Source organism: Thunnus maccoyii, chromosome 6 (assembly GCF_910596095.1).
Source record: "Thunnus maccoyii chromosome 6, fThuMac1.1, whole genome shotgun sequence".
NCBI lineage: Eukaryota > Metazoa > Chordata > Actinopteri > Scombriformes > Scombridae > Thunnus > Thunnus maccoyii.
Genome location: NC_056538.1, coordinates 27,218,587 through 27,245,009, shown reverse-complemented (window position 1 = coordinate 27,245,009; position 26,423 = coordinate 27,218,587). Strand labels below are relative to the sequence as shown.

General features: G+C 40.1%; 1 protein-coding gene across 8 annotated transcripts in view; it reads right to left on the bottom strand.

Moving 5' to 3' along the window:
* Positions 1 to 26,423, bottom strand: part of tenm4 (teneurin transmembrane protein 4) — a 158,424-nt gene that overhangs the window by 28,902 nt on the left and 103,099 nt on the right. For 6 of the 8 annotated variants that reach the window (XM_042413531.1, XM_042413533.1, XM_042413536.1 and 3 more), the window contains 10 exons: positions 23,592 to 23,738; positions 22,514 to 22,730; positions 17,964 to 18,083; positions 10,319 to 10,580; positions 8,637 to 8,904; positions 8,399 to 8,542; positions 5,555 to 5,804; positions 5,120 to 5,140; positions 1,280 to 1,512; positions 267 to 421 (listed from right to left, as the gene is read on the bottom strand). In XM_042413531.1, coding sequence (XP_042269465.1) covers positions 267 to 421; positions 1,280 to 1,512; positions 5,120 to 5,140; positions 5,555 to 5,804; positions 8,399 to 8,542; positions 8,637 to 8,904; positions 10,319 to 10,580; positions 17,964 to 18,083; positions 22,514 to 22,730; positions 23,592 to 23,738 — 1,817 coding nt within the window. The remainder of the gene's footprint in view (positions 1 to 266; positions 422 to 1,279; positions 1,513 to 5,119; positions 5,141 to 5,554; positions 5,805 to 8,398; positions 8,543 to 8,636; positions 8,905 to 10,318; positions 10,581 to 17,963; positions 18,084 to 22,513; positions 22,731 to 23,591; positions 23,739 to 26,423) is intronic. The other 2 variants (XM_042413532.1, XM_042413535.1) reach the window with 1 other exon arrangement.

Sequence of the window (26,423 nt, the reverse complement as noted above, 5' to 3'; positions counted from 1 at the left end):
ACAGTATTCAAACTGGTAGTGTGCAATGCCTGTAGGCTCTAACTGCCTTCCTTTACCTTACTATCCTTTGCAAATCCTGTGAATCTAAAAACTGGCATCATTCAGCCAATAAGAAAATGTAGATCAAACTGAATGCCCATGAATCCAGGAAGCTAGAGCTTACATAGAGATGTAAGCATCCTGGAGACCGGGGTCAGTCAAGGAGACTGGTATAGGTTGAGAGACAGAAAATCACACGCCAGCTGCGCAGGTCAGAGAGGTCATACCTGAGAGATGTCCATCACAGCATCGCAGCTGAGAGGTCGGGCAGAGGTCAGGTCATTGAATCCCAGAAGAGTAGAGATGATTCCATTCTGATCAATCCTGCGAATCATGGTCCCATCCACAAAGAAGATTACACCGTACTTATCCACCGTAATGCCTGTAGATAAAAAGTAACCCAATGGACAGGAGAGGGAAAATAGCCATTAATTATTTTGTTTATCTGTGACTTAATGCGATGACAGGACACCACTAAATAACAATTAAGGACTATTCACTGCAATGAAAATGTATGACTAATCACAGCAATGAAAACTGAAAACTGCTAGGACTGATTTTTAATCAATAATGGACAACAACAGAAACATTAAAAGGATGAGGAGTGTTCCATCAATGCAGTTCTCATTTGTCTCTTTTGTTTCTTGCTCTCTCTACCTCAGACAACAATAAAGCGAAGAAAACTAACCTTAGCTAAGCTATTCACACCTCTGTATTTCTGTATTACCTCAGGGTCTGACACAATATTTCAGCAGCTTGTAACGTCAAGTCTACAGCAGATGGAGCAAAATTTCTGTTTTCTATGTAAACCTGAACTATACATACACATTTCAGTGGGGCTTGAGTCTTATTTCAGCACATATGAATCATAATGCCATCCCAGTGGAGGACAAAAAGCAAGCATGTGATCTAATGACTAATGCATTATCCAAATATGGAAGCAACAAGAAAAAGAAGACACCAAATAAACACATGGGAAGGCGTGCTTCGAGAAATAAATTCAGTTTTAAAATAACACTGGTGAGCTATATGTAGTTAGTGAGAGAGGCAAGAGAAGAGAAGATTATGTGTGAGAACTGAAGAGTATTGATCTAGCCTATGGGACTACTGTATTTCAACTATCCAGCAATCTAGTCTACTTGAAAAGATGAATTGGTTTTTATGAGAGAAAAGAGGAAACATTATCCTCAACTGATTTGAAAAACTACACACTACATTGGTTATAATAACATCCATGTACCTCTAGGGTTAGTGAGAGTGGCCTCAACAGCCTTTCCTCCATCCCCGCAGCGAGTGTCGTCATATGGGAGACACTGGTCACCAGTGCCTGCTATCAGCTCCAGATTCTTGGCTACATCTTTCACAACATTCAAGGATTTCACCTTAAACACCTTCCTGCTGCTGGTGTCCGAGAGGTACACAGCACCGTTCACTGCACTGGTGGCCAGGTAGTACTTATGAGCAGGGCTGTTGCTGAGAGAGGGGAAAAAAAAGAGTAAGAAGCCCAAGTCAATAAAGCTGGAAGGGCTACAGTGGTTTCAATAAGAAACATTGTGTAATACAATTAACATGGATTCAAAAGCCATTTAGAGAGTCAATTGGACAAAATTACAGTTTAAACCAAGGACATGGAAAAAGAAAAATAGAATGAGATTAAACATGGAAAAACAGAATGAAATTAAACATGACATAATGGTGGAGCTTAGAACTCATGTACAATACAGTCAGCTTAGTTAGAATTCCCCGCTGTCAAAAGAGAGTGGAAACTCCATTTGTGTGTAGACATATACACAGTAGACATACAGTATATGAAAATACTGCATATGTTGAGATAGTGATCTCTAGTTTCTTTCAAATAATTGAAACAATAGTACTGCTGAAGGGAATACAGTGCTGGCAAGACAAAGGGAAACAAGGGTGTAGAGGGATTTAGTCATTGGGGTACATTGGATCTTTTGACAGAAATCCTAATTACTACCCCATCCCTGACCCATGAATTCTGTGTGATATCATCTGAAAACAACATTATAAAAAACCACAGAGTCTATAGTAGTAGCATGGTTATTGCTAGAAGAACTACAAACAAAGTATGTTTCCTGTTTCCCTTGGGACATTTTTTGAGAAACACAAATGCATAGCTGAAACAACAATCTAAACACATTATGCATTCATCAGGCAGAGATTCCAGCATAGAAAAATATCTTATTAAATTCCCAACCCAGTCAACAAAGTAATCATTCATATCCACAGGAGGTTGCTCAACCTGACAGACAGACAATAGAACCAAATATAACCAATCCTGCTGTGGTGGGATACATACAATCTTATGGCATACTCCATTCAGGAAAAGTATCAGAAAACAAAGATGACTGTAGATGAACCTATAGAAGTACCAATGAAGTGGAAGAGAGGATGGTTTCCATAAAAAACTCTGCTCCTGCTTATAATGAACACATTACTAAAAATCAAAGCAAGGCAGCATGGCAGAGCATCTGCACCCAATGGTACTACACACTAATGAATGCTAAAGACTATAGGCAGAACTGATTTTGAAACTGCAGATTTGACTGGCTTTTCTTTGATCTCATAAATAACATGCATAGTATTTGGACCAGATGCCTTTTCTCTTTAGGTGCCCCAGGTAATCCCTTTCAACCAGTTCTATTAGTTGACTGATTGATCTTTAGAAAATTTAACAAAAACACTTTTGACAATTTATTTTTAAATCGAGTAATCCAAGCAAAAATGCAAAACATTTACGGGTTCCAGGTTTTCAAATGGGATCATTTGCTACTTTTTGCAGTTGAATTGAATCATTGTAAATTGAATATCATTGGGTTTTTGAGTGTTGGAGAAACACAAGCAAATCATAACCAGTTTAGTAATGTAGTGGCTAGTGTCACCTTAAAGATGACCAGAGTTATCAGGGCAGGATACATCACAGTTCTGCCAGACCTGATAAGCATTATGGAGAAACCTGTCAGCAGGGTGTCATTCAAAGTGGATTAAGACAGAATCTCAACAATAACCTTCAGGGTTCTTTTAGGGCTTATGGTTGGCGTGACAGTGCCAAAGCTTATATTTTTATAATACAACAACAAGAAAGACCAGTGGGTCTGTGGAATTGTCAACTCCTGTACATAATTTTAAATGACAATTGACCTTCAATGAATCAGTGATGACAGGACACTGCAGCAAACCCCAGGCGCACATGTCACAATCAGCCCACTGACCAAGTTGACTGATATGTTGGTCTACAGAACATTCCAGGTACATCCGAGTGGCTTAGAAAAATGACTGCTGTCGTGGAGTAGGTCAGTAGCAACCCTCAATAACTGGACTCTACTTTGCATTCTATCTGCCATGTGCAATCAGCAGATACCTTATCAGCTCCCAGTTGCATGTAGAACACTGTTGGTCTCCCTTAGTGTTTGAAACTATGAGGTGTTATTCCCTGACCTTGAGCTATGGCCATATACTCCATCTATATTCACTGACAACATCTAGTTTGTAGAAGATAATTGGATTTTGCTGCATGCTGGCGCGGTAATGGAGGGAGCTTGGCTATAGTGGATGGGGGACATCCTTAGAAGGGGGTCAATGAACATTGCAGTGAGATCACCCACCTCCCAGTCCTATCGCTAGCTCACACATGAACAGGAGGCAGCCACCCGTTTTATACTGACACATGCTGTGTTTTCCTGAATAAATCTCCTTTTTAATATGCAGATGTGTTTGGAGTACTGAGACCAGAGATACAGAGCTTTCACGTTAGGCTTGCTCTGGCAAACGCATGTGTGGTGTGTGTGTGTGTGTGTATATGGCCGTGTGTGTTCGTGTACAGGATTGTCCTAACATTTGTGTAATTTTTGATTTGCACAAAGATATTTGAGACATAAATACTGGTAAAAGATTCTTGCAGAGAGACAGAAAAGGCAGTAGAGAGCTTCTGAGTGTTTTGTTAATGTGGACATTCTGGCTGTAGGGGTCAGTGACCAGAATGACTTGGCTTTTCATTCTCTGTTTGACCACATGTTCCCCGGCTGAAGTCATGACCCTCTGATAGAAAATCAATCAATGGCCCAATACATGAGACATGGTATCTAAAGACAGCACACAGAGATTTCCCGGGCCACCACCTGCCATGGAAAATGTGATCTTTGTATCTTTAGCCATTGATAAAATATATACGGTTTATTAGGCACATCTATGTGCATCCAACATTTATGAAACTTATCACATTCAGTGTTTCTCCTGACATTGTAAGAAAGGTGTGACTATGTGAGTAAATTATGTGGTCATTTTTGAGACTGTAGTATGCAGTTCTGTCAAACTGTATTTTATAATATGTAAAGGTGTTAAGATAAATAATTAAAGCACCTATTACTATTCAATATATGCAATACATACAAAGCAGCATTAACTACAGTCCCCAAAGGTCTGTAGAATTGAATTAATACTTCTCTAACACAAAACTGAAAATTATACACACTTCAAAAAGGTTGGGTTTCCCACAATATTGTTATATTGGACTGCAATGGATGTACAGTAGTCAGGTGTACCCAACAAACTGGCAATACAATGTTCTATATCTGACTTTGAAATGTTTAGATTCCTTGTCAGATGGCAATTCCACAACCATTTTTAATTAAATGAATATATTGCAAAGAATAATAATAGTTGAATTTAATTCACATAATAGTTTAAGGCAATAATATCATTTGTAGCATATTGGACAATGTCATTTGACTCCTGATATCAACCCTGAGAAAAAGTGCAGCATCTACTGAGCAAACAATCAGCTGCTTTCTTTTCAGACAGAATTTGCAATCACACATACAGATTCAAACATACTGTCAAGGCAATAAATCCAGAGATTAAGTGAGCCTAGGACACACAGTTAATAAACCATTAAATCTACAGCTTTGGGAAGATAAAAATTAAACAGACAGCCAGTATTTCAAGATATGATCTTCCTTTTGCTTTCAAGTGCAAGTCTGAAATAGGCTCAAAAGTTCACTTCAAAATCAAGTATATGGACTGTACCTATATTAATCTAAGCAAATACCGTACAGCTTACCTATGCCTGAAGTCTTTATTTCTGTCAGTGTATGCCAAAAGCAGCAGAAGGTGAGAGAGGAGGAGAGAGAAGAGGAAATGTTAGTTGTTAGAGGATAGAATTTAAAAACAGTTGTTAGTGGACGGAATTAATTGAAAGAGAATAAGCAACAAAAAATTTACTTTATTATCTACTCGAACCTGTCTGTGCTGATATTAACAAAGAAATTAATCTCTTCCTGGAATGTCTTCTGTTAAGACCCCATTACCTCCTCTTCAGGCCCTATCAGGGCCAAACTCCAGCTGATACAGGTGAATGAGAGAGGCAGGACCATCAATCCTGGGCCTTTAGGGCATTTCTGTCTATCTCAATCGACCTCCTTGGTTTATGACCTGTGTACAGGCCCATCTGAGCTCATAGTCCTGAGTGAGTATTGGTAGGTTACTCCATGGTTACCTGAGCTCCAGGACGCTGGTGACATTCCCTGTGGTGAAAATCCTCCTCACATAGTTGAAATCGCCCACGTACAGACTTCCATCTGAGCCACAGGCCAGAGCCACAGGGGCCAGCAGCTTATTTCCGTCAGCAAGGCCATTACAGCTGGGGCAGGAGATGCTGCGCCTGCGCCCGTTCCCCATCACACTGCCGATTACTGGAGGCTGCTGGGAGATGAAGACGTTCTCCCCATTGCCCATGTGAAGAATACCTGATGAGGACACAGTAAAGAAACAAATAACACCTGCAACCTGTTTTGGTTTAGGAGAGTTTGAGGACTCTGGGCTATATTAATGGTTATTGTGGTTAATTCTTGCAATCCTGGTAACCAGAGGTGGGCTTAAACAACAGGCAGTTAAATCAGCTTCTTTAATCCTCTTTGAAAGCAGCAGTGTTTCCTAATGAACTGAGAAGGGTCCAGGCCATCTTCTCACAAAAAAACAAAAAAACTTTTAGAAATAAACAAATAATTACACAGCAGCCCAATAATGACTATACAGCACCAAAAATGTGTTACTGAGGGCAGATGATGCCTCGTTTCATGTTAAATTTACTGTTTAGGACACCTTATAATTCCTGTCCATGTGTAATAATGTCCACAACCTACTTTACATGAATATTCATGCAGTTAGCAGTTAAAAAAATAAAATGTATTACCATTATCAGTGCCTGTTGACTGTACTTTTTTACCACAGTGATTAAAAAGGTTGCACCCAATTACTTATATTAGATATGTTTACATGCATATAATAATTCCACCACTTCAAATTGTTTATGCGGTTTACATTTATGCATTAGCTAACTGCTCCCAATTAATCCTGTTTACAAAACAGAAATTATTATTTGATTTTTCAGAAGAAATAGTGTTTGGAGTTGGAAGTAAAAAATGTTGCTGAATTTTTGAGGGAGCTCATGACACCTCCTAGAGCCAGTAATGTGTATACAAACTTTGAATCTGTACAGAATAGCAGTTAAGACTGGTGGGCTCAATAAATATGTTGGCAAACTCCATGTCAGAATGTTTTATTGAGTAATTAAGATACTTATGTTGTTTGAGGTGTGTGTAATAATATGTAATGCAGTTAATAACTGGTAAGCAAAAGGATTCAAATGGGATACTCATATTGCTCTGTTTCTGTTGGATAGTTAAGTAGGCAACTGTGCACTAGCATTTTACCCAGTAGGAACCTGGTAAGCTGAGACTATTCCAATGATCTTGAACAGTGGTCCAAAATTGCTTATTGCAGTTTGAAATGTATATTAGCTGACATTTTTATGTGAAAATGGAAGACACAAAAGTCAAAACAGAGATAAGAAGCTGATGGGATTGTGAAAGGGTCAGTATGTGCACCAACTGAAGCCATGAAAATTGCTCCGTGCGCATGTGTTTGCAATAAGAGGTGGTCTTAACAGATGGAAACACAGGCTCAATTTCACACCAAAATGGGGACCAAAAAGCCCTTGGCACAAGTAGAATCTCTTGGAGCTAGAAAATTACAACACAGGCACAATCACAAAAAATTGACTTGCCCCGATTACAAATGGCCTTACCTCCACCAGCCTTGTGCAGGAACAAAAATAGAGCCCCATGTGTACATACAGTGTTATGTACAGGCATTAAGATGCACACCCACACGCACATGCACACTATTTTTCATTGCCAATATACTCTTGGAAAATACTCAAATATGTAAATGTAAAGATGTTCCTGCAGCCCAATCAATGTAATCATATTTGAAATCCAACATCTGCATGTCTGCTGTAGTTTTTCTGTTTCTGATGATACTTGGTGACCTGAGTTCTTTGAGCAGCACAACATTTGGTCTATCAGAAAAGATCAGCCAAGCATCCCTTCCTGGGACGTGATTTAATCTTAGGGACTGCTGCTGCTGGGAATAGCAGACTGACAGCAATTAAATTAGGGATGATTCTAAAAATGCTGGGCATGAACAAGACATGGAGATGCCAAAAGGCTGGGGGATGGGGCGGAAGAACTGGCAGTGAAGGTGGAGAGGGTAGGGAGGGGGCAAGTAGTAACTCTCTCCCTCCTCCGGACAGCACTTTCAGACTCAGCAGGTTTAGTGTGACAGATCAAAGTGCCACCTTCCTGAGCACTTTTCATAGAAGTATGCCTCATCTCCTCTGATGAGCCCTTCCAGACACAAACAGACTGCGAAGCCTAGCTTTGGACAGGTGCTGCTGAAAGTTTTTTTTCTCTTCATTCCTACTCCTGCCTTTCAGGAGTAATTTGCTGGCAATAAGAAAATTGACCCCCCTTCATCTAAAAATGGACAGATGTAATAAAAAAGTCAGATCTATCTGAGGCCACATGACATTGGTGTATTGAAAAAGCCTCAAAATGTTGCAGACTGGAAGGACAATTCAATGTCACACTAAAAGCATCATCTGAGGTAGTGGGTTGACATAGTGGTACTTATCTGTACTCTTGGGCTCATTCAGAATGATATGTGTAAAATGCGATATGTACTGGGAAACTTATGACTTACATCACAAAATGTGCCCAAGTCAAAAAGTCTATTACTGAGTTGCCATAAAACCAGTGGAATTAAACTGCCAGTTAAATGAGATGCTCCAATGGAAATTAAATAAAATAATTCTGTTTACATTTTTAATATGTACATATTACATATTACATATATATATGTGTGTGTTTACAATGCAACAATCAAATTTATTATGTATTAAACTGAAATTTTTTGTGGTTTAAAATGATCTTGTGAGTAGGTGTAAGTGTATGAGTGTATGAGAAAAGGAAATTTAAAAAGGGATTACAAGTTGACTCACCACTCTGGATATTTAAAGCATGATGCTTGTCTATTGTCCATCCGCCCAGTTTGGAGGCAGTGGTTTCGTAGCCCTGTAGAACAGCAGTCCTCTTCTCCCATAGAATAAGGTCTGGACATGACTCATACTCAAAACCCACAGATACTGGGGAAAAAAGCAAAGATAAAACTAGCATTAGTGAACCACATGTGTTCTGGATACAAAAAAACAAAACAAAAATATGTACTTCACCACTTACCAAAAGCTTCAGACAAGCCATAGACCTTCTGGCTGTAGACGTCAGCCTTGTCCCACACAAAGTCATACGAGAGGTTGGGGGATGCAGGAAACCACTTTCTGAACAGCCTGCCTTCAACAGCCACCATGAGGTGAACCTTCATCAGGTTGAAAGGGATTGTGGAATGGGTGAGGGTAACCCTCAGTATTGACTTGTAACCTGGGGTCCTGCTGCTTAAATAGCCAAGTTTCATATCAGTCCCTGGTATAGGCACTTCCTCCTGCAGAGACTATGGACAAAAAACAAAGCTTATCAAAAGCAAACATAAATTCTGGGGCTAGCTGGAAGGAACTGTAAATATTAAACTGCATAAAAATCTATTTTCTTCAAAGTTTAAGTTAGGATTGATAACATGCCTCCACATAACCTCTGTTTCTCACTGATTATCAATATGTCATTCCTTTGGTCAGTGACCACTACAGTGTTTGTCACATACTATTCATAGTCTTGCCTCCAACCAAATATATGGACCCAAGGGGAGATTAGAAACATCAATAAGAGGACAATTATACTCCAGCATTACAGGGAATCCAATGAAGGATTTCTTCATTATGTACTGCAGTGAGTAGTTTTCATAATTGATTTAATAATAGCTAGTCCTTCATTAGGACAACAGTCTTTCCTGCAATCCATATGACAATGGCATCACAGGAGTGCCCTTGGACTCAGAGCATGCATAGTACGATAATATATAGAGTAATAAAAGTTGTTTTAGTAAGAGGCAACGTTGTGGCCTTGGGAAATTTCCACTGAGGTCAGACCTGTAACCTCTTGATGATATAACAGTAGGTCAGGAGCACAGACATTGTATGTTCAGTTTTGGGTTCAAGGGTCAACAGCACTGGTTTGGTTGACCAACTCCTCTCTGCTCTAATTAAGTCATTTCTCATCCCCTTTGTCCACAGTACGGTACAAGATGTAGTGGAACAATTAAACCAGCTACCCAAAGCAACACTGGTCAGAGGACACGCAAATTATTATGTGTTTCTTTTTAAATGTTCACAGTGTAGAAATGCCTGGTTAATTGATCAGAATGAGGACTTTAGAAGTGTAAATTGGATGATGTCCCAGTATGGTGCTCTCACAGCTCAAGGAATAGCAAAGACAGGGCTACTATAAATAGACTCGACTGCACACTAAATTCACTGATATGCCATAAATCTTATGAGGTAAACTGGGAGACAAAGTAATTAGAGAAGGGCACAGAGATGCCTGTTAGACATACAGTAGCCACACATTCAGCTGCACACAAAAGCCAATGCAAACGTGTGTTTGCACCAACACATGCATAGACAGAAACATATGTATGAAATATAAATACAAATATTTTCCAGTGCTACTTGTAAGCTTAACCTAGGAAACTACAGTCCAGGAGAAATTAAAAATGTCCAGGCTGTTTTCTGTGCGCGAGGTAATCATCATCACTTCTGCAGGCAAGACAGTACAATACACATTGTAAATCGCCCATGTTCCTTGGACCAATTACACTAGAGAGATAAAATCACAGCACTGCCATGAGCCAGAGTTACTATTACACTTGTACTTGATGAATAATCTTCAGAGTCTCTCAGATGTGTGGCATGAATCATTTGGAGGAGAGACCAACATATATCACAACCCGAGGGTGGCTGTAGAGTAGTCACCTGGATTTCAGGTACGACGGTCCCCCTTTCGGTGCAGGAGCCAGCAAATGCAGTGAGCGGAGCTGGGGACACCACGGGGCTTGGCCTGGTAAAGCTGCTCAGGTCACAGCTAGGGATGTCATTCTCCTCATGCCGCATGACGATGGTATCCATGACAAAGAAGCGTCCCCATGGCAACCACAGAGTATGCTCCTGGGTGATAAATGGAGCGCGCTCAAAGTGCAGGGCTATGGCTATGCCCCCATTGGTCACCAAGTCAAAACTGAAACACAGATGTGAAAAATGTCAGAGAGGATGAATGTTGATTCACATACAGTGAATGAATGATGAATTCTATATTTTTCAAATAAATACTGTGCAAATTCCCATTAGCAAAGCATGTAATCTGCTGTGTGTTGAGGATTAAACCATGCCACAATTTACTGTTGATATAATGAACTAATTAAGTATTTGTTATAACAGATTAAACAGTAATACATTCATGTTTTAGTAAATAAAGACTGCTGTTAAGAAAAGACGCCGTTTCACTATTTAGCGCTATCTCTCAGGGCCACACAAGCTGAAAATACAATAAGATGAAGGAGCAGTTCATGCGCTGAATAACAATGTCAGAAGCACACATCTTAATTAATGTCATAAGCTGCAGATTTTACTTGAAGAATGGAAAATAACATATGCAGTCTTTGACTCCAGACATGACTGTTTCTACCCCATGCTCGTGTAATGCATTGCTCCTCTGCTCACATTTATACATGTGAGAGAGAGATTTGTGCTGCAGGATTGAGGCAGCTGCCACTTCCCTATCGATCCCGTAGACGAAGACTGTCCACTCTAACATCAGTCTAAAAGCCCTGCAATGCAATTCTATCTACTGTTGCATTAAAGGGCCTCTGCATCTGGTCATGTAACTTGTAATTTATTATTAATAATAAAAATAATAATAACATTTATTTAAATAGCACTTTTCTTAACAATTTTACATAGTGCTCCACATAAAGAAAATAAAACCAGACAAGGCAGATAAAAAGAAAGTAGAGACAATAAAATGAATATAGAGTATAGGAAATTTCTCTCTGCTCTGAGTGCCAATTAGCACCTGGTCACCTGCAGGCCCCTGGGACAAGGCCTTATCCTCACATGGGAAGCATCCTTCCCAAATTACAGCTAAAGAAGCCTGTCAAAATAACTACCATTAAATTAGGTAACCTCCCTCCTGGTTTAAGCTACTATATAAAGAATCTGCTCAGTCTCACTTCCCTTGAGGGTAAACATCTGATTGGCTGTGATGATAAACAAAGGTTTGTTCCGCCCTTGGTGTTTTGCCCTTGGCTGGTGTGAGAAGAGTGAGTTTGCCAAGCAGCACGGAGGCTGCAGAGATGATGGGAGCAGTGATAGTGATACCCTTGTGCTGCCCTGATCCATCAGTAGCTGTGCAGCTGCAGCCGGTCAGTCTGCATGACACCTGGCAGGTTCTGGCAACGCACGCTCAAAACACTTCTGGACAGATACCCATGGGTAGTGTGGCCAATCGATGAAGGGATTCATTGGCTGTTATCAATCATGACAACAGCCTTAAGCAATGTGACAAAACTTATTAAGCTACCTACATCAGCCTTGCTTGCTTGTGCCCTCAGGGAATGCATCAAGCTAGAAGAGTTAACCCTGCCAACAAACTTGGCATGCCCAATAGAAAATATACCCAATCATTTCTCAGCAAATGTATATTTATAATGTACTAAACTGTATCAACATTAATGTTAAAGTGAATCAGCAAGAAGTACGCATGAATAATTGCTGTATAGATGCTCATATAGTGACTGTGGTGGGCGCTTTATGTATGATTGAAGTGAGTGAAAGTACACTGGCATTAGTTCATTATTTATTAGGATCTCAAGTCCTCATTCACTCTGCCTTCGACTATTGTATGTCTTCATTCTCTTATTCAAACTCTGTAACACATTAGTGTCCTGTGTACACAGGAAATAATCAACACAACAGGGTTAAAATTATAACAGCAATTAGAATACTAATTATCAAAGTGAATTTGAGTATTGAACAAGTGATGCAAATATTAAGAGTGTTGACTGGAATTAAAGCACCATCCAGTTCTGAGAGTGAGTCCTGTGAGGACTAAATCTCCACTTTAAAAGATGTGTTAAGTAGTATGGTAATTTCAGGAGGACTGCCTTATTAATAGTTAAAATTAATGGTTAGTGTTGTTCGAATTAAATAACACTGTCAACTAAACAACTGCTGTATTTACTACAAAACAGACAGAAAACGAAGAAGTCCGAACTATGTCATTATACGGTTGTCATCACGGGTCTGCCAAGTGTTCGTGAGTATTCACAAGTACACTGGATTTCCAATATATACAGTATCATGGCTCATATAGAGGTTCTTGCAAACACCTAACACTGTAGTTATCTGGAATCCACATCAGCACTTTACTCATTATTGGAGAAGAAGCATGAAAGGTAGCAGGTCTGTCTCAAAGCTCAGCCAGTCAGAAAATGGCTACATACTGTAGCTGTAAAGAAACTAAACTAACCTCTTTTGTCTAGGCCAGAAAACTTTTCAAGATAGTGGAAAGGGTAATTTAAAAAACCAAGCCCTCGGACAATAAAGAACACATAATAAAAATGAGTTGAGACAGCTTTCCCATTTCTAAGTGGCTGAACAGGTGCATTTCTGATTTCACGCTGCACTGAGCCTGTTTACAGTGATTGCAGGGGAGTTGCAGGAGACTGGGCATGTTTACAGGGGAACCTGGGAGATGGAGTAGTGTTTACACATATGCTGGAAGGGAGAAAAGAGTATAGAGTTTTGCAAAGGAAAAACTGAGTGATGCATAAGAAAAATGGGACACGCACAAATGGGAAAAGGCTAGAGATGAGGGAAGCCAGTGCAGTGGAAAGGACATGAGACCTGGGCTCAAGAAAAGCACAGGAAATAAGTGAAAGAGTAGTGCCCAGAAAGGAAAGGCTTAAGGGCAGTGGGAGATTAGAGGAGGAAGAGCGTGAAAGGAGGGAGAGCAGATGAAATAAGCAAGGAAGGTGAAGATGATGAGGTGGAGATGAGAGATTTTTGTAAAACTAGGGAAGGAAAGGAGACTGACAAGAAGATGGAAGGACTGAAGAGAAGCAAGAATGATCAAGATCAAACCAGCGGCAAAGATGTGGGCCTTTAGAGTGTCAGTGACTGATAAAAGTGTCAGGAGGAAGTGGGGCTTGGAGAGCAAACACCAATTCATGCTGCGCTGTGATAGAGGGGCTTGGTTTGCCAAAAGGCCTTACTAGCACTGACTACTGTGGGAGATACAGGAGGATTGGAGGTTACGAGTGTGTGCTTTATGTGTGTGAAATTCAGTCCAAAAAACATATTTAGAAAAGAACAGATTTCAGAACAGAAAAAAGATTTACAGATAGTATTACGCTTCCTTTGACTCCCTGGTCTTTTTCTTTAAAAGGGACCTATTATGCTTTTCCTTATTTTCAGTCATATATATGATGTTGGATGTTCATATTAAACATGGCCAAAGTATCAAATAATGAGGTAAATGTATGTAGAAGTAATCCCTGTGAGCAAAAAGCACCAGCTTCAGGCTGCTCTGAATGCTCGGTTTACAACGGTTTTTTCTACTTTCAGCCCGAGCTGACGTCAGCTCGTGATGGATTTCTTTATGTGGTCAACTGCTCCACACACAGCGCTGAGTTCCCTGTCGTAGTTGTTATGGCAGAGTGGCACTGTCTGTATTTCCGCTCGCTGACTCCACTGGAAGTGAAGCAACTGCAGAAGAAACTGACTGACTGCAGTGAGCTTGTAGCTTAGCCCCATAAATGCTGTAGTTGTGTTAAGACACTTTATGTTCATCGTGTCTTAATTCAAGGCTCCCTTGTCATGCTGTTTGTTTGGTAATGCTCCTGTTACATCTTAAAAGTTATTATGGGTTCATAAACACCATTTTGTGTATACATCTAGAAATTGTTTTAAGTTAAATAGTGTAATGCTAAGTCTGCTAGCATTACCATTTTTCTATGGGATTTCCCACTAAGTGAGAAATCCCAACTCCCCAATTTTGAATGGTTTTTGTGATTGCTCTGATTAATAGATGTATTCTTTGATCTGAGGCTAATGCATGGTTGAATCAATGCATTTCATTTTATGAAAAAATTGCCCCCTCGCAATTTGTTACAGCCCTGTCAGTCACTTCATCCTGGCGCCAGGCCAGAGAGAGAAAAAGGCTATTTTGATATTGACATTCACAAGAATGATATATATTCTGGGTGGCCAGTTTTATATTTCCAGTTGTTATCTTTGTATGGTATTCATTTTTCTAGCCTGAATGATTTCTGTGTTTTTGTGACTTGTTTATACTGAGTCTATAAGAGAAAAAAAGTCATAATAACGTGATTTCATTAAATCAGTGTTCTGCTTCGTGAAACTTGACGCCAAATTTATCAGAAGAACTGAGTGAATTGTGAAAAGTCTGTTTGATAAGTTAATTTACATTTTAAATAACCGATGACGAGGCTGCAAAACAAACACTAGTAAATGTGCTAGTTTTTACTATGTAGTTTGGCCTACAGTCACTGTACTAATGATTGATTGGAAAAAGTATTTTAATCATTTTTGTGACGTTCATAATGTCATGTTGTGAAATAACTTTATTAAAGTAAAAATCCTGCATTCAAAACATATGTAACAGTAAATCAATTCAATGTAGTTAAATATCATCAGATAAAGTCTTCCACTGTATCCTACTGTCAGAGAAAAACCACCATTAACATATTGTTAAAGTTAACGGAGCTGGGCTTACTGGTGAACATCTACTCCTTCAAAAAGAGAAATTATGATTTCTTATGACTCAAAAAGAGACTCTACTTCATTCGGCAAACATTTAACATAATTTGGTGTTAAATTTAATTCCATGTATCCAAGTGAGTTTGAGTATGTGATGTTTCCCAGATAATGCTTGTCTGCCTTAATGATGCAGTTTACACATTTTTATTTTAACTGCTGATTCAGCAACATTCTTGTTTTTGTTCATTAAGTTTGTATTAGAAAAGGCTTGTGCTACGCTGTGATGCACTCTGTCGCTGACATGGAGTGCACCCTTTTTCTGTTAAAAGTGTGTAGTTAAAAAGATTGTGATGTGTTTTTGTAATAAAGTACGTGTTGTTAAGCATTGTCTTAAGGGGGGGGGGTTCTCTTGTCACATGGTGGTATTGGCATTTTTACCCTGTAAAACTATACTTTTCCAACCATGTTTTAAGTCCGGTCCCCCTGTGGAAACTGAATGCCCCCCCTCCCCTCGGGGCCAGTTACCACGGTAACTCACTGGCAGGTTTTCTTCTCCTCCCCCACCAGCCTGAAGCTCTGCTCTGCTCCTCTGTTTGTGCTTACTATGATAGTCACTTTTATTACTGTCACAGTCACTTTATGTACTGTCAGTCACTTTATTTACTGTCTGTCACTTTGTTTACGGTTTAGTCACTTTACTTCCTGTCATTGAACATTCCTTGAGCACTGTGGAGTTACTCATCTACTGCATCAACAATCTCCATTTTAGTATTTTTCACATTATTGTAAGATCCATACATTAATCTAACATATTTCAGACCTGCCTGAGTCACATCAATAGCTGTGTTTTGATGGACATTTCAGCAGATTATGTTATAGATGCAAAATAGTAGAGAAGTAAAGGAAGCAAAATACATGAAAGTTGGTTTGTGATTGTGGAGAGCTCTGCATGTCTTTAATTAGCACCTCTGCTAATTAAAGACGCGTAATTTGAGGCTTTTCAGCCAGGACCAAAACAGGGGCAAATTGCACTCAGCTGCAAAACTTTATGGGTGTGTTTGTGCCATCGTATCATCAGAACAAATCTTTTGTGAATCAGACCTTGAGACGGGGCAGATAGCGGTTGCAAATGATGTGCAATTCATGCTGCTATCAGCGGCTGCAATCCATTCTGTGTGAATTCGCCCCTCAGTCTTTCTGCCACTCAGTGGGTGTAACTGCAGTGACTTCCGCCTACGGAGACTGCATCTGGACTGCTCACATATGCTACCTGGTGGTTGTTGGTGCAGCTAGTGCTGAAATCAGCTAGATAAAATACAAGTCCCCCTTCTCTATCTGCTGCCGCTGTGCAGCTTTACTGTTGCGGTAACTGCAACATACAAAACAAGTGATATCTGTACTATTCCTCCCTGCATTATTTCTAACTGAGCCGCTGAATAAAGAGCTCCAAATATCTCCATGTGTTGTTGTGTCAGCCGGTTTTTAGAGCTGCTAGCGAAGCTCTGCTAATTCAGTGAGGAAAATTCAATTTCCTGTAAATTCTTCACAATAAAAGTCTCCCGTTATTTAGTAATTTAAAAGCTTTTAATATGAAGCTGTAAAAGCAGGAAATGTTGGGTTTTCATTGGCCGTAACTTAACACGACTCTGATGCAGCTGCCTCTTGGCAGGCTTCTGGGAAGCTAGCCAATCAGAACAGAATGGACTAATTGGGAGGGAGGCCTTAAAGAGACAGGAGCTAAGACTGCCTGTTAGAGACAGTGGCTGAACTGAGGGGCTGCATAAAGGGCCAGTATAAGAAAAATAAGGAGTTTTTTGAACTGTAAATCATGCAACGCTACTCTAGTGGGGTCCCAGAATAAAAATATATAGCTGGAAATGAACATAATAGGTCCTCTTTAACTCCACCAAAGCCGTGAAAAGCAGTCTGAGGTTTTAGTCTGGATTTTTTCTGAGAAACTCTCCTGGTGCCAAAGCAGCTGGCACAGAGCCGCTCAAAGACAGCCAAACAGAGAACTCAGACTTTTTCAGAACACTTCACCACAACAACTTATCTTTCTCCAAAGGAGTTCTAGTGGTACTGCAATGAAACAACAAGAAGTTAGAGGATGCATTTCTTGACAAGGTTTCCTGTTTCTTACAGAGGCAGAAGTTGTGTAAAATATGTGGGACTGTCTGGGGAAGATACCAGTGATGACTCACTGCATTTAGTATATTCTGGACACAATCTTAAAACAACCATGTGACTTCATAATTGGTTGGGGTTAGGATTTATTTTTTTTAACCTAAGACAGTGATGGGATGTCTTTAATAACTTAAGTAAAGAACAGAATATTAATCTAGAACAAGAGAGGGGAAAGATGCAGAGCAAATTATTGTAGGTCTGTGGCCTAAACTTAAATGTCTCACTTAATTCTCTAAATCTTCTATTGTCAAATAAATAATATCCATCTGTACTGTTTCATAACCACAGTGAGCTGCTTTGAATTGGCATATTTTATTCTTTCCCCTCCCTGCTGCTACTGAAGCATAACTTATGAGTGTACCAGAAGGGCTTTGTTTGATTTCTCTGGGAATTGAGCCGAGAACTCCAAAATTGGACCAAATGAAAGCACAAAGCAGATCAATGGCGGCACAGTTTGCAGTGGCAACTGTGTTTTTCCTTCCATCATTAGAATTCAGCACAGCTAAACAACGATATTTGACAATAATATAAATATCATTGTCACATCTCTGCACGTCATATTTAGGTAGCGGTTAGTGGCATTTGCATTGCATCCCTTGTTTGTGTGTGTGTGTGTTTGTGTGTGTGTGTGTACTGATATAAAGAAGAAGGCTCTTACCTTCCATCCTGCCTAGTAATTGTGTAACCATAGGACGGGTTGTTGATGAAACTGATGTTGACTCCAACCAGTGGTGTTCCATCCGAGGTCACTACTTGTCCACGAATGACACAAGCATGGCTGTATGGGAGTGAGAGAGTCAAACACAGTTACTATGATGGAAAATTTTAAAACCAATACAATTGCAATACAAAAGCGAGAAATAAAAAACAAAACAAGTGTGAGAGAGGTGTTGATTTGATTCTACAATCATTTTTCAGTCTGTAGTTAGTGGTTGTATTGGATTGCATTATGTTGAGAACTGTGTTTCTAATATAAGTGTTTCTAGTCTAGTCGTAAATGGGGATGGACAAAACAGTAGATACGCATTTCACTAAAATATAGTCTAATAAAACATCACCACAAATAAAAAATTACCAAAAGGATGAATCAATGTCTGTCTGACTCAGTGTCAAACAAACTGAACATCTTATGATTTAAAGTATTCAGGTATTGGATGTTAAATTGTACAAGTGTACCTTCTGGTAACCCAATGTACGCAACAATAATAGAAATAGAAAGCACTGCATTTTCTTCAAGCAACAGAAATTCACCAAGAACAGTCAATGGAAAAAATATACAGTTAGCATGGATGTTATCAAAAGGAAATACTGTACACAATAAAATCAAAAAACCATAAGAAGAAACAGAAACAGAAATAGAAAAAAAACTAACACCCTCCTCAGATGTCTCTGAGGGTTTTTCTATCCAGAATGGAAGGATAATGAGATAAGGAAGCTTTCCTTTGTTTTTTCTCTAATTAAAAAAAGAGGATTTATCTTTTCCATTACAGACTGCAAGAAAGGAAAATAATAAGGACTGCAGATTGCAAGACTTGCTTGGCCGGTTATCAAGACCTCGACAGATTTCCAGACTGACATCAGGTCTCCAGAAGCCGCATACATTAGATCTGATCATCAGTCCCCACCAATCAATGTGGGAAGTCGTCCAAATTCACCTTCTAATCTTACTGAACTGATGAGCTGAGACCTTGCTGTATCACGTCTGCCTCGCTGAGTTCTGCCCTCATCATTAGCAAGTTCCAACTCATGGTCAGACCATCGTTTCTGTTGTCGTTTGCAAAAAAACAGTCCCTTAACAAATGCCTTACTGTCACTTCTTCATTAGACCATGGCTATTTTTAATACATTTGGGTCTTAAACACTGCCTTGTACTGGAAACAATTAACACTAGCGTGTTAGTAGCTGCCCTCAACATGTCCTTACCAGAGGCAAGATCATTCACCCCACACTATCCTGGTCCCCAGGAACCCAGTTTTATGTTAATTAGGCCGGGTCTCCTTCAGAGGACCTTGGCTGTCCACCATTGCACTGTAAACAAGCAAGGAGATACTGCTCCGAATCCTTATGCTCATACCCAAAGATCTATCTGGATGCATTTACATAGAATTACTACTAAAGTTAACCCAGCACTGGCCTGGCTGTCTACGATTAATCATTCATGCCGACAGTTTATTTTAGAGTCTTGTTTGAAGAGCCAATCATCCACATTTTCTTCAGATGAAACTGTGAAAGTGGAACTATCTCCTTCCAGCCTCTGTGAACCACATGGGGAGATGATTCCTCGCTGTCAAGACAAATGATTTAAATATTGACATCAAATACAGCAGAAAGAAAGAGCAGCAAAGGAAGCGTAAAACATTTGCCACAGAAACCTCCCCACTGTATGAGATTTCACCAGTCCAGGAAAATTCAAAGTCGAAAGGGACTTCACAAAATCTCCAACCTTTATCATACATCATCCACTGAGGGCTAAGTGAGGACATGTTTTGGAAAATAAATAGGTGAAGCTCCTGGACTCAACAGGAAAACCTCTCTGGTTTTGGTTCTTTAAAGAGTGAGATTACCCATCACTGCTTCATGCAGTCATGCATTATGAATTTATACCCCTCTTTACCAGCGTGTTATAGTGAATAAACTACACTGCTCAGTAGTATTTTAGACCAAATAAAAAATGCATGCCAGACTAAAGTAATAATCAGATTACCTGATTACATAAAGGTCATATAGAAAACTTTCAATAAGCAAGGCCAATAAATGGTACCATCACCACAGAAACAACAAAAACATCATTACCCACGCAAATTACTTGATTATAGGGTACAACCTGCTGCAAGTATAAGCATGTTACTGGAGCTCTCTCCTTCCCTGCCTCTATGTTACCCAGCTGAAGAGTGTAAAATAAGGACACATCAATGGACATTTTTTTAGCTGTCCAAGTACATAATGTTGCCAAAAGGGGTAGAGCACACTGAGAAGAAAACAAGAGATTTTCTGACACTAATGGCCTAATGCTAATAAAAGAGTTATAAATGAAATAATAAAAGCACAAGCCTGTAAATGAAGGGAATGGCTTCTGCCTTGCTATTATAAGCATGCTATCAATCTTTGCCCAAATTGTTTCATGGACAAAGTCCCTGTTTATTATTCTAGTCAGCATCCACCGCTGGGCCTTGGCAATCTCTTGTATTATGTGTCATGGTGGAGAGTTGAGACGTTTTATGCAGTGGCAGATGCTTTATTCAGTGGCACCTTTGCAGCTCTTTGTGGTGGGAAACATCAGAAATAGCAGTCCAACATGTCTACTAGCATAAGGAAGTGGTTAGGGGATCAATAAAGAGATGATCGGATGACCAGGGCAGGCATATCAGGAAGATGCTGAGACCGTGCCTGTAAGGCTCATCTGAAGCCCAGAGTCCCCTGTCATAACTGCTCATATCTGTCAGTGGGTGGGGAATGAATACCAAACATGAATAATAGATTATCACTGATATTTTTAGGTGAGCCAGTGCCTACAATCTTGCAGCTCATCTCTGGATTCTTGATTTTACTTATTTATGGCTGCATCTTCTTTGGAGAGAGACAAGAGTATTACTCAACCCTCTGTGCCTCTTCTTCTGTCCAATGAAGAACTGCAAAATGTTGAGTGGTTCTTGAAAGCCAGAAAAATGTCAATGAGGGAAAATGTCACAAAGTGTGTTACTACTCATGTGTGTGTTACCTTCTCAAGTATCAGCTGACACCGCCACAAAAGGGTTCAAAAACAGGCAGTGTTTGAGAACAGTTGGTGTAATTCATAAGGATATTTTTCTTTCTTCTGACTGCAAACTGGGTGACTACTTATGCTTGATCATATGCAGATAGCTAATGAATAAAAGACAACCATATGGACAGCGTAGAGATAAAAACATGTTTTACTGCAAACAATGGGTAAGATGGCATTAGGTTAGCAAACAGCATATTACCTGCAAATCTCAACAAGCACCAAACACTAAGATGTGTTGTGTTGCAAATTATACCAAAGGAAATGATCCTGCTTGAGGAGGGACACTTTTGAAATCGATTTTCCCTTCAAGAACAAAGCAAAAGCTGGGCTGGACTAAAAATAGTGATGTCTGAAACCATAACCTTCTGCCATCATTTTGAAAAGAGGTAAAAAAAAAAATCCTGAAATAGCAACTCCATGTTGGGAAGTTTGTTTGATTTTTCTGCTGTTTTTGACACCGTTTTATAAAAATTTTTCATCGGGGACAAAAAAATTCAAATATTCTCAACTTATTTTTTTGTTTTTGACTGTTGTCTGTTTGTTTCATGGGAGTATAATAAGCCAAGATGAGAGAGATCCATAACCAAGTGGGATGCAAATAAGGTGACACAGACTCACAAGCGATTAAAGATGAAAAGAGAAGGAGACAAAGGAAAAGAGAGGCAGGGGAATCTTATGGGACTTTAACAGCCATCCTGTCTGATATGAAAGCATCTCAGATTCCATGGCTGTGGTGTCGTGAGCTCTGCCTCTGGGAGTGGGCCTCAGATGGATTACAGTAAAAGTAATCACAATACATGAATATAAGATGCCTTTCGTGCCAGGGAATGCTTTTTGCTTCTTGCCACATTCTATGTTTGTCCATCTTGATCTGTCCATCATCCTTCTAGCTATACATGCCACCAGTCCCTGCCCATTTCAGCATCCTTCGCTTATAGCTGGCTTTCTCCCTCACACAGCGTTTTGGTCTGGGTTAAAACAAAAGCCCACGGTTTACATTTACACGTTCTGTCAGTGCAATAATGAAAGCACAGTAATTGCACTGGCCTGCATTAATAATGAAAGTCACTGATTGATTTGTATTTGCGCCTGCAATGTCACTACTTTAAAATAGTGCTGTTACCTATAATGCAAATTCAGACTGGATAACTGTTAAATTCAAAGCAGAGCTAAACATCTGTTCATACAATCAAAGTCAACTATCCTGAGTAGCTGAATTAAAGTGAAACATCTTGCAATTACTACTTTAATTGCTAGTTTAACTGACTCAATGGCATAAGTATGAACTCACTAAATGCATCCAAGACAAATGATGATGCAGAAAAAACAGAATTCAATTTAATATTGATGTCAGAAATTGCTTCCCGGGAGAATAATAGCTTTCATCTGGCTACAGAATGTCACACTGGGTGGTGTCACGTGGGAGTAATGCACGAGTCACTCACTTGCCATCGAAGGGGTTGGCTCCAGGGATGACGTGGGTGCTGTCTCTGCCCACCAGGAAGCGCACCCGGTCATAGAAAGTCTGCAGGTTGTTCTGTGCAGAGGACATCTGTGTTTCCTGGATGATGTCCAGGGGGTCCGGGGAGCCCACACACAGAGAGGTGGTGTGACAGGTCGCCTGCAGACAGCAATCTGGATCCATGCAGTCCACCAGCCCATCTGACAAGGTCAAACAAGTCACACACACTCCCTCATTAAACAACAGCCTGTACACACACCTGGCAAAAGAAACTATGCATATATATTTTAGTCACTGAGGCATTATTGATCTTGACTGTTGTTTTACTACATGATTGGAGTCATGTCATATACATCTTGTCCTGGAAAACCTCTAGCTGTGCTCGTGGTTTCCTATCTGTAATTTAGATGAAATAATGTGACAGAATAAGAATAAGACAGAAAGAGCTGCTGTGCAATGCACTTTACTTTGCTGAAGTGGGTCATTGGACTCCCTACCCTTTGCTTTCATGGGCTTATCTGGCCAGATGGGTGATAAAAATAAACCCTGCTGTCAGTCAAATCCCCAGCAGCACCCCATCTTTGCCATTGAGAGCATTGTGGTCCCTGCGCAGTGATGGGGAGACAAACAGCCCCTGCATAAATAAAGGATGCTAACGGATAGCTCAAGCCTAGAACGAGGCCTGGAAGAAAGAAAGTCACGTCTCACACCTGGCCTCAAGAGTGGTGCAGCCCCCTGGCTGGCTCTGTGTGTGTGCCTGGCTCTGCTTGGGGCTAGTTAGAGGGCAGAGCAGGGACTTGCTCCTTGGGCCAATGCATGCTCAGGGCCTCAGGCCAGCTACTCTGCTTTTTAATAAAAACTTGTTGTGCAGGTGACTGACTAGATGCCAGTCCTCATACACATCTGTATAAGAAGTAAAGCTGTACAACTAAGTCTGGCAAGGATAAAGCAGAAATATTCTTAAGAGGTTAATTCTATAGTCAAATCATGTCTAGTTAAGAGTGCCTGTTGATGCTTGGCCAGTGTCAGAAGGCGTTGCTGTGTGTTGTTTGTGATTTTACCTCCATCGTTGTCCTTGACATCACTGCAGGCAGTTTCCATAGAGGTGTCACAGCCAGTGCCCCTCCAGCCCAGCTGGCACACACAGTACCAGCCATTGTTACCCAGAGTGCACCTACCATTTCCATTACACAAACCCGGACAGCCCTCTGTGTAACAAAAATGGACAAGGACAGAGGTTGGCACAGAATATTAAATAAAGCAGGTTTAATGGGTATTAGATAAAGATTGTATATTGTCTGTGAACAATCACCAACAATAAAACACTGACAACAGTGTGATCCTGTTGATGACAATGGTTTGTTGGTAATACTTCTCTGGTAGCAATAGACTAAAGTCATTTTAAGATTTTAATGTGTAAGGGCAGCTATAATGACCCTCAGCTGAAGTTGATTAATTTGATACACCTTTTGTGAAGCTTCTAATATCCCTTTGCAGTAAAATCAGATAACAGGGATCTTCTAAATCAATATTCACTCATTACTACGGTAGATTGGCCTCCTGTATCTATGCTACTACAGCTGGGTAATGAGAGCAGTATTGTGTATGCTGGCATTCCTTCACATAATTGGATCCGTTTTTATATGATTTTCGAATGTGACCATCATTATGATCACAGCATTACTGCTACTGTCATCTGCAAAGAAAAATGAGCTACAACAAAACTGCATTAGTTATTGAAAGAAGGTCTATATCATTATTTGCTCTCTTTTTTTTGATAAATTGTCTCCAGACTCTTTTTAGCAATCAATAAGATTATCCCTTCAGGGAGAGTGTGTGTTCTGTCATTAAGAGAAGCTGAATGCAAAATAAAATAGTAGTAAGTGGATAAGCCTGAGCTCAATAGCATTAAGCAGTGGAGGGCTTTGCACACACTAACAGTGTTCCTGGGCATGTGACCCAAGGGGAGCAAAAAGCAGGCTGGAGCAGAACGACAGGTGACATATTCCTCTGTTTCTTTCTGGATAGGTCTTCACAAGGGCATAGATCAGTGGATTATCTCAACCATTTTTCCAGGGCTGTTTGGCATTTATCTGGCACCTTTCGATTCATATCCCCGTGCTGAGGCAGAGGCAGAGGGTAACATCTCAAGATATCAGACGTACAAGTCTGTCTGTTTGTGTTGTTAGCAAGGTGCCTTGATAGAGAGAATGCTAAATTGACTCATTTTATCAACTAAGGAGACTTGGGTGGCTGTTTCTCTGCTCTTATATCAAACGGGGAGAGTAGGAGAATGAGACAGCAAGAAAGGAAGACAGACAGGTACGGTGGCTGAAAGGCATAAAGGGAGAAAGATCAGTTGAAGGAAGAAAGAGTGATGTGAAAGAAACAGAGAGAAGTATTTAGGAAGATAAAAGGTAGAGGCAGCACCAAGAATCGATGGGTATTGTAGATCACATGGTTAGCTGAGTGATGCATCAGTGGCATTTTGGTCTTTACAATACTGAGTAAGGACAACAGACATGAGTCATTATACAAGTATTACATACACATATTATCGCACATTCATGCCTTATAAATGGTCATTTAGAAGATAAAAGCATAATAATAATAATAATAATAATAATAATAATAGTTTTTGATAAATAATGTCTCCAACCTTTCTGTGATTCTGTTCGTCTAACATAGAAAGCCATTATATAATATAGATACTTTATTGATCCCAAGAGGAGCTCAAGTGTCAACACAGCATAATACAGAAGAATTCAGAAATCACACTTATTTTATTCATGTTTAATATTAAAATATAATGAAGCCATGTTGACTGTCCTTTCAAGAATGGATCATGAAATATGGCAAGACTGATCAGCAATTGTGTCTTCTCTGTTGCAGTCATTAATTTACACTTTAAACATATACCCTAGAGAAGAAACATGGATTTCTGTTGAACTACAAAGGTAGATAAAAAAAGGAAAAACCTGCATGCAGACAATTGAATAATGGGGATAAACTGTGGGGCATTCAAACTGTAAGAAAAATAAATAATCCCATCTTCATTTTCTTCTTGTTTCCCTGAAGAAAGGGACTCACTGTTGAAGGCTAATGCCATTAGAAAAAGTCTTGCCTCCTAGACACGTTTGGGCATTAGCCATCCTTTTATTGAGCAAATGGACAAAACAACTCCGGTTAGACCAGTGGAGACAGATGATTAGTAAGCTCCGAATGTTTATTACAAGGATAAATAAATATCCGCTCTCTGTTGGCACCGGTTCAACTTAATTGGCAGCCCTTTCAGAGAGGAGCCCCTGCTGAGCTCTGCCCAAGCCTGCCTGAAACAGCTCCAAACGTGAGGCTGCAAGTGTTCTAAGGACTCTTCTGGCAGCCGCTCTCATGCCAGGTGGTCTATTACCAAGGACACAGTGAGAGTGAGAGAGGGTGCTGGAGGCAGAGAAGCAGGTTTGCTGCAAAGGATCCATCCACTGCTTGCCCTGCACTAACTAGACCATGAACTCTTTTAATTAGAGAGGATGCGGCCTCAGCACCTATCAGGCCCTGCTCACAGCTGTAAACTCATCCATAATGCATTGCACAGGTTATAAAGCCCCTTTCCCAACACCCCCCTATTGAGAGAGCAAGGCTGAACACCAACCAAATAATCAACACGTAAAGAAAGCAGCACAACTTCACTCACCAGGTGCGAAAGTGCTAAGAGGAGATTACTGTGTGACAATATGGCAAAAAGTTGATGGTAGATGGGGATCTTTAGAATGAGTTGTTTGGGGCAACAAGAGGTGCATTGTGTTTGCATATGTCGATGTAGGGGAAGCATGGTGTGTGTGCATGATTGGTTAATGCTGGCTGGAATTACAATGGAAGGAGGGCAAAATAGAAGG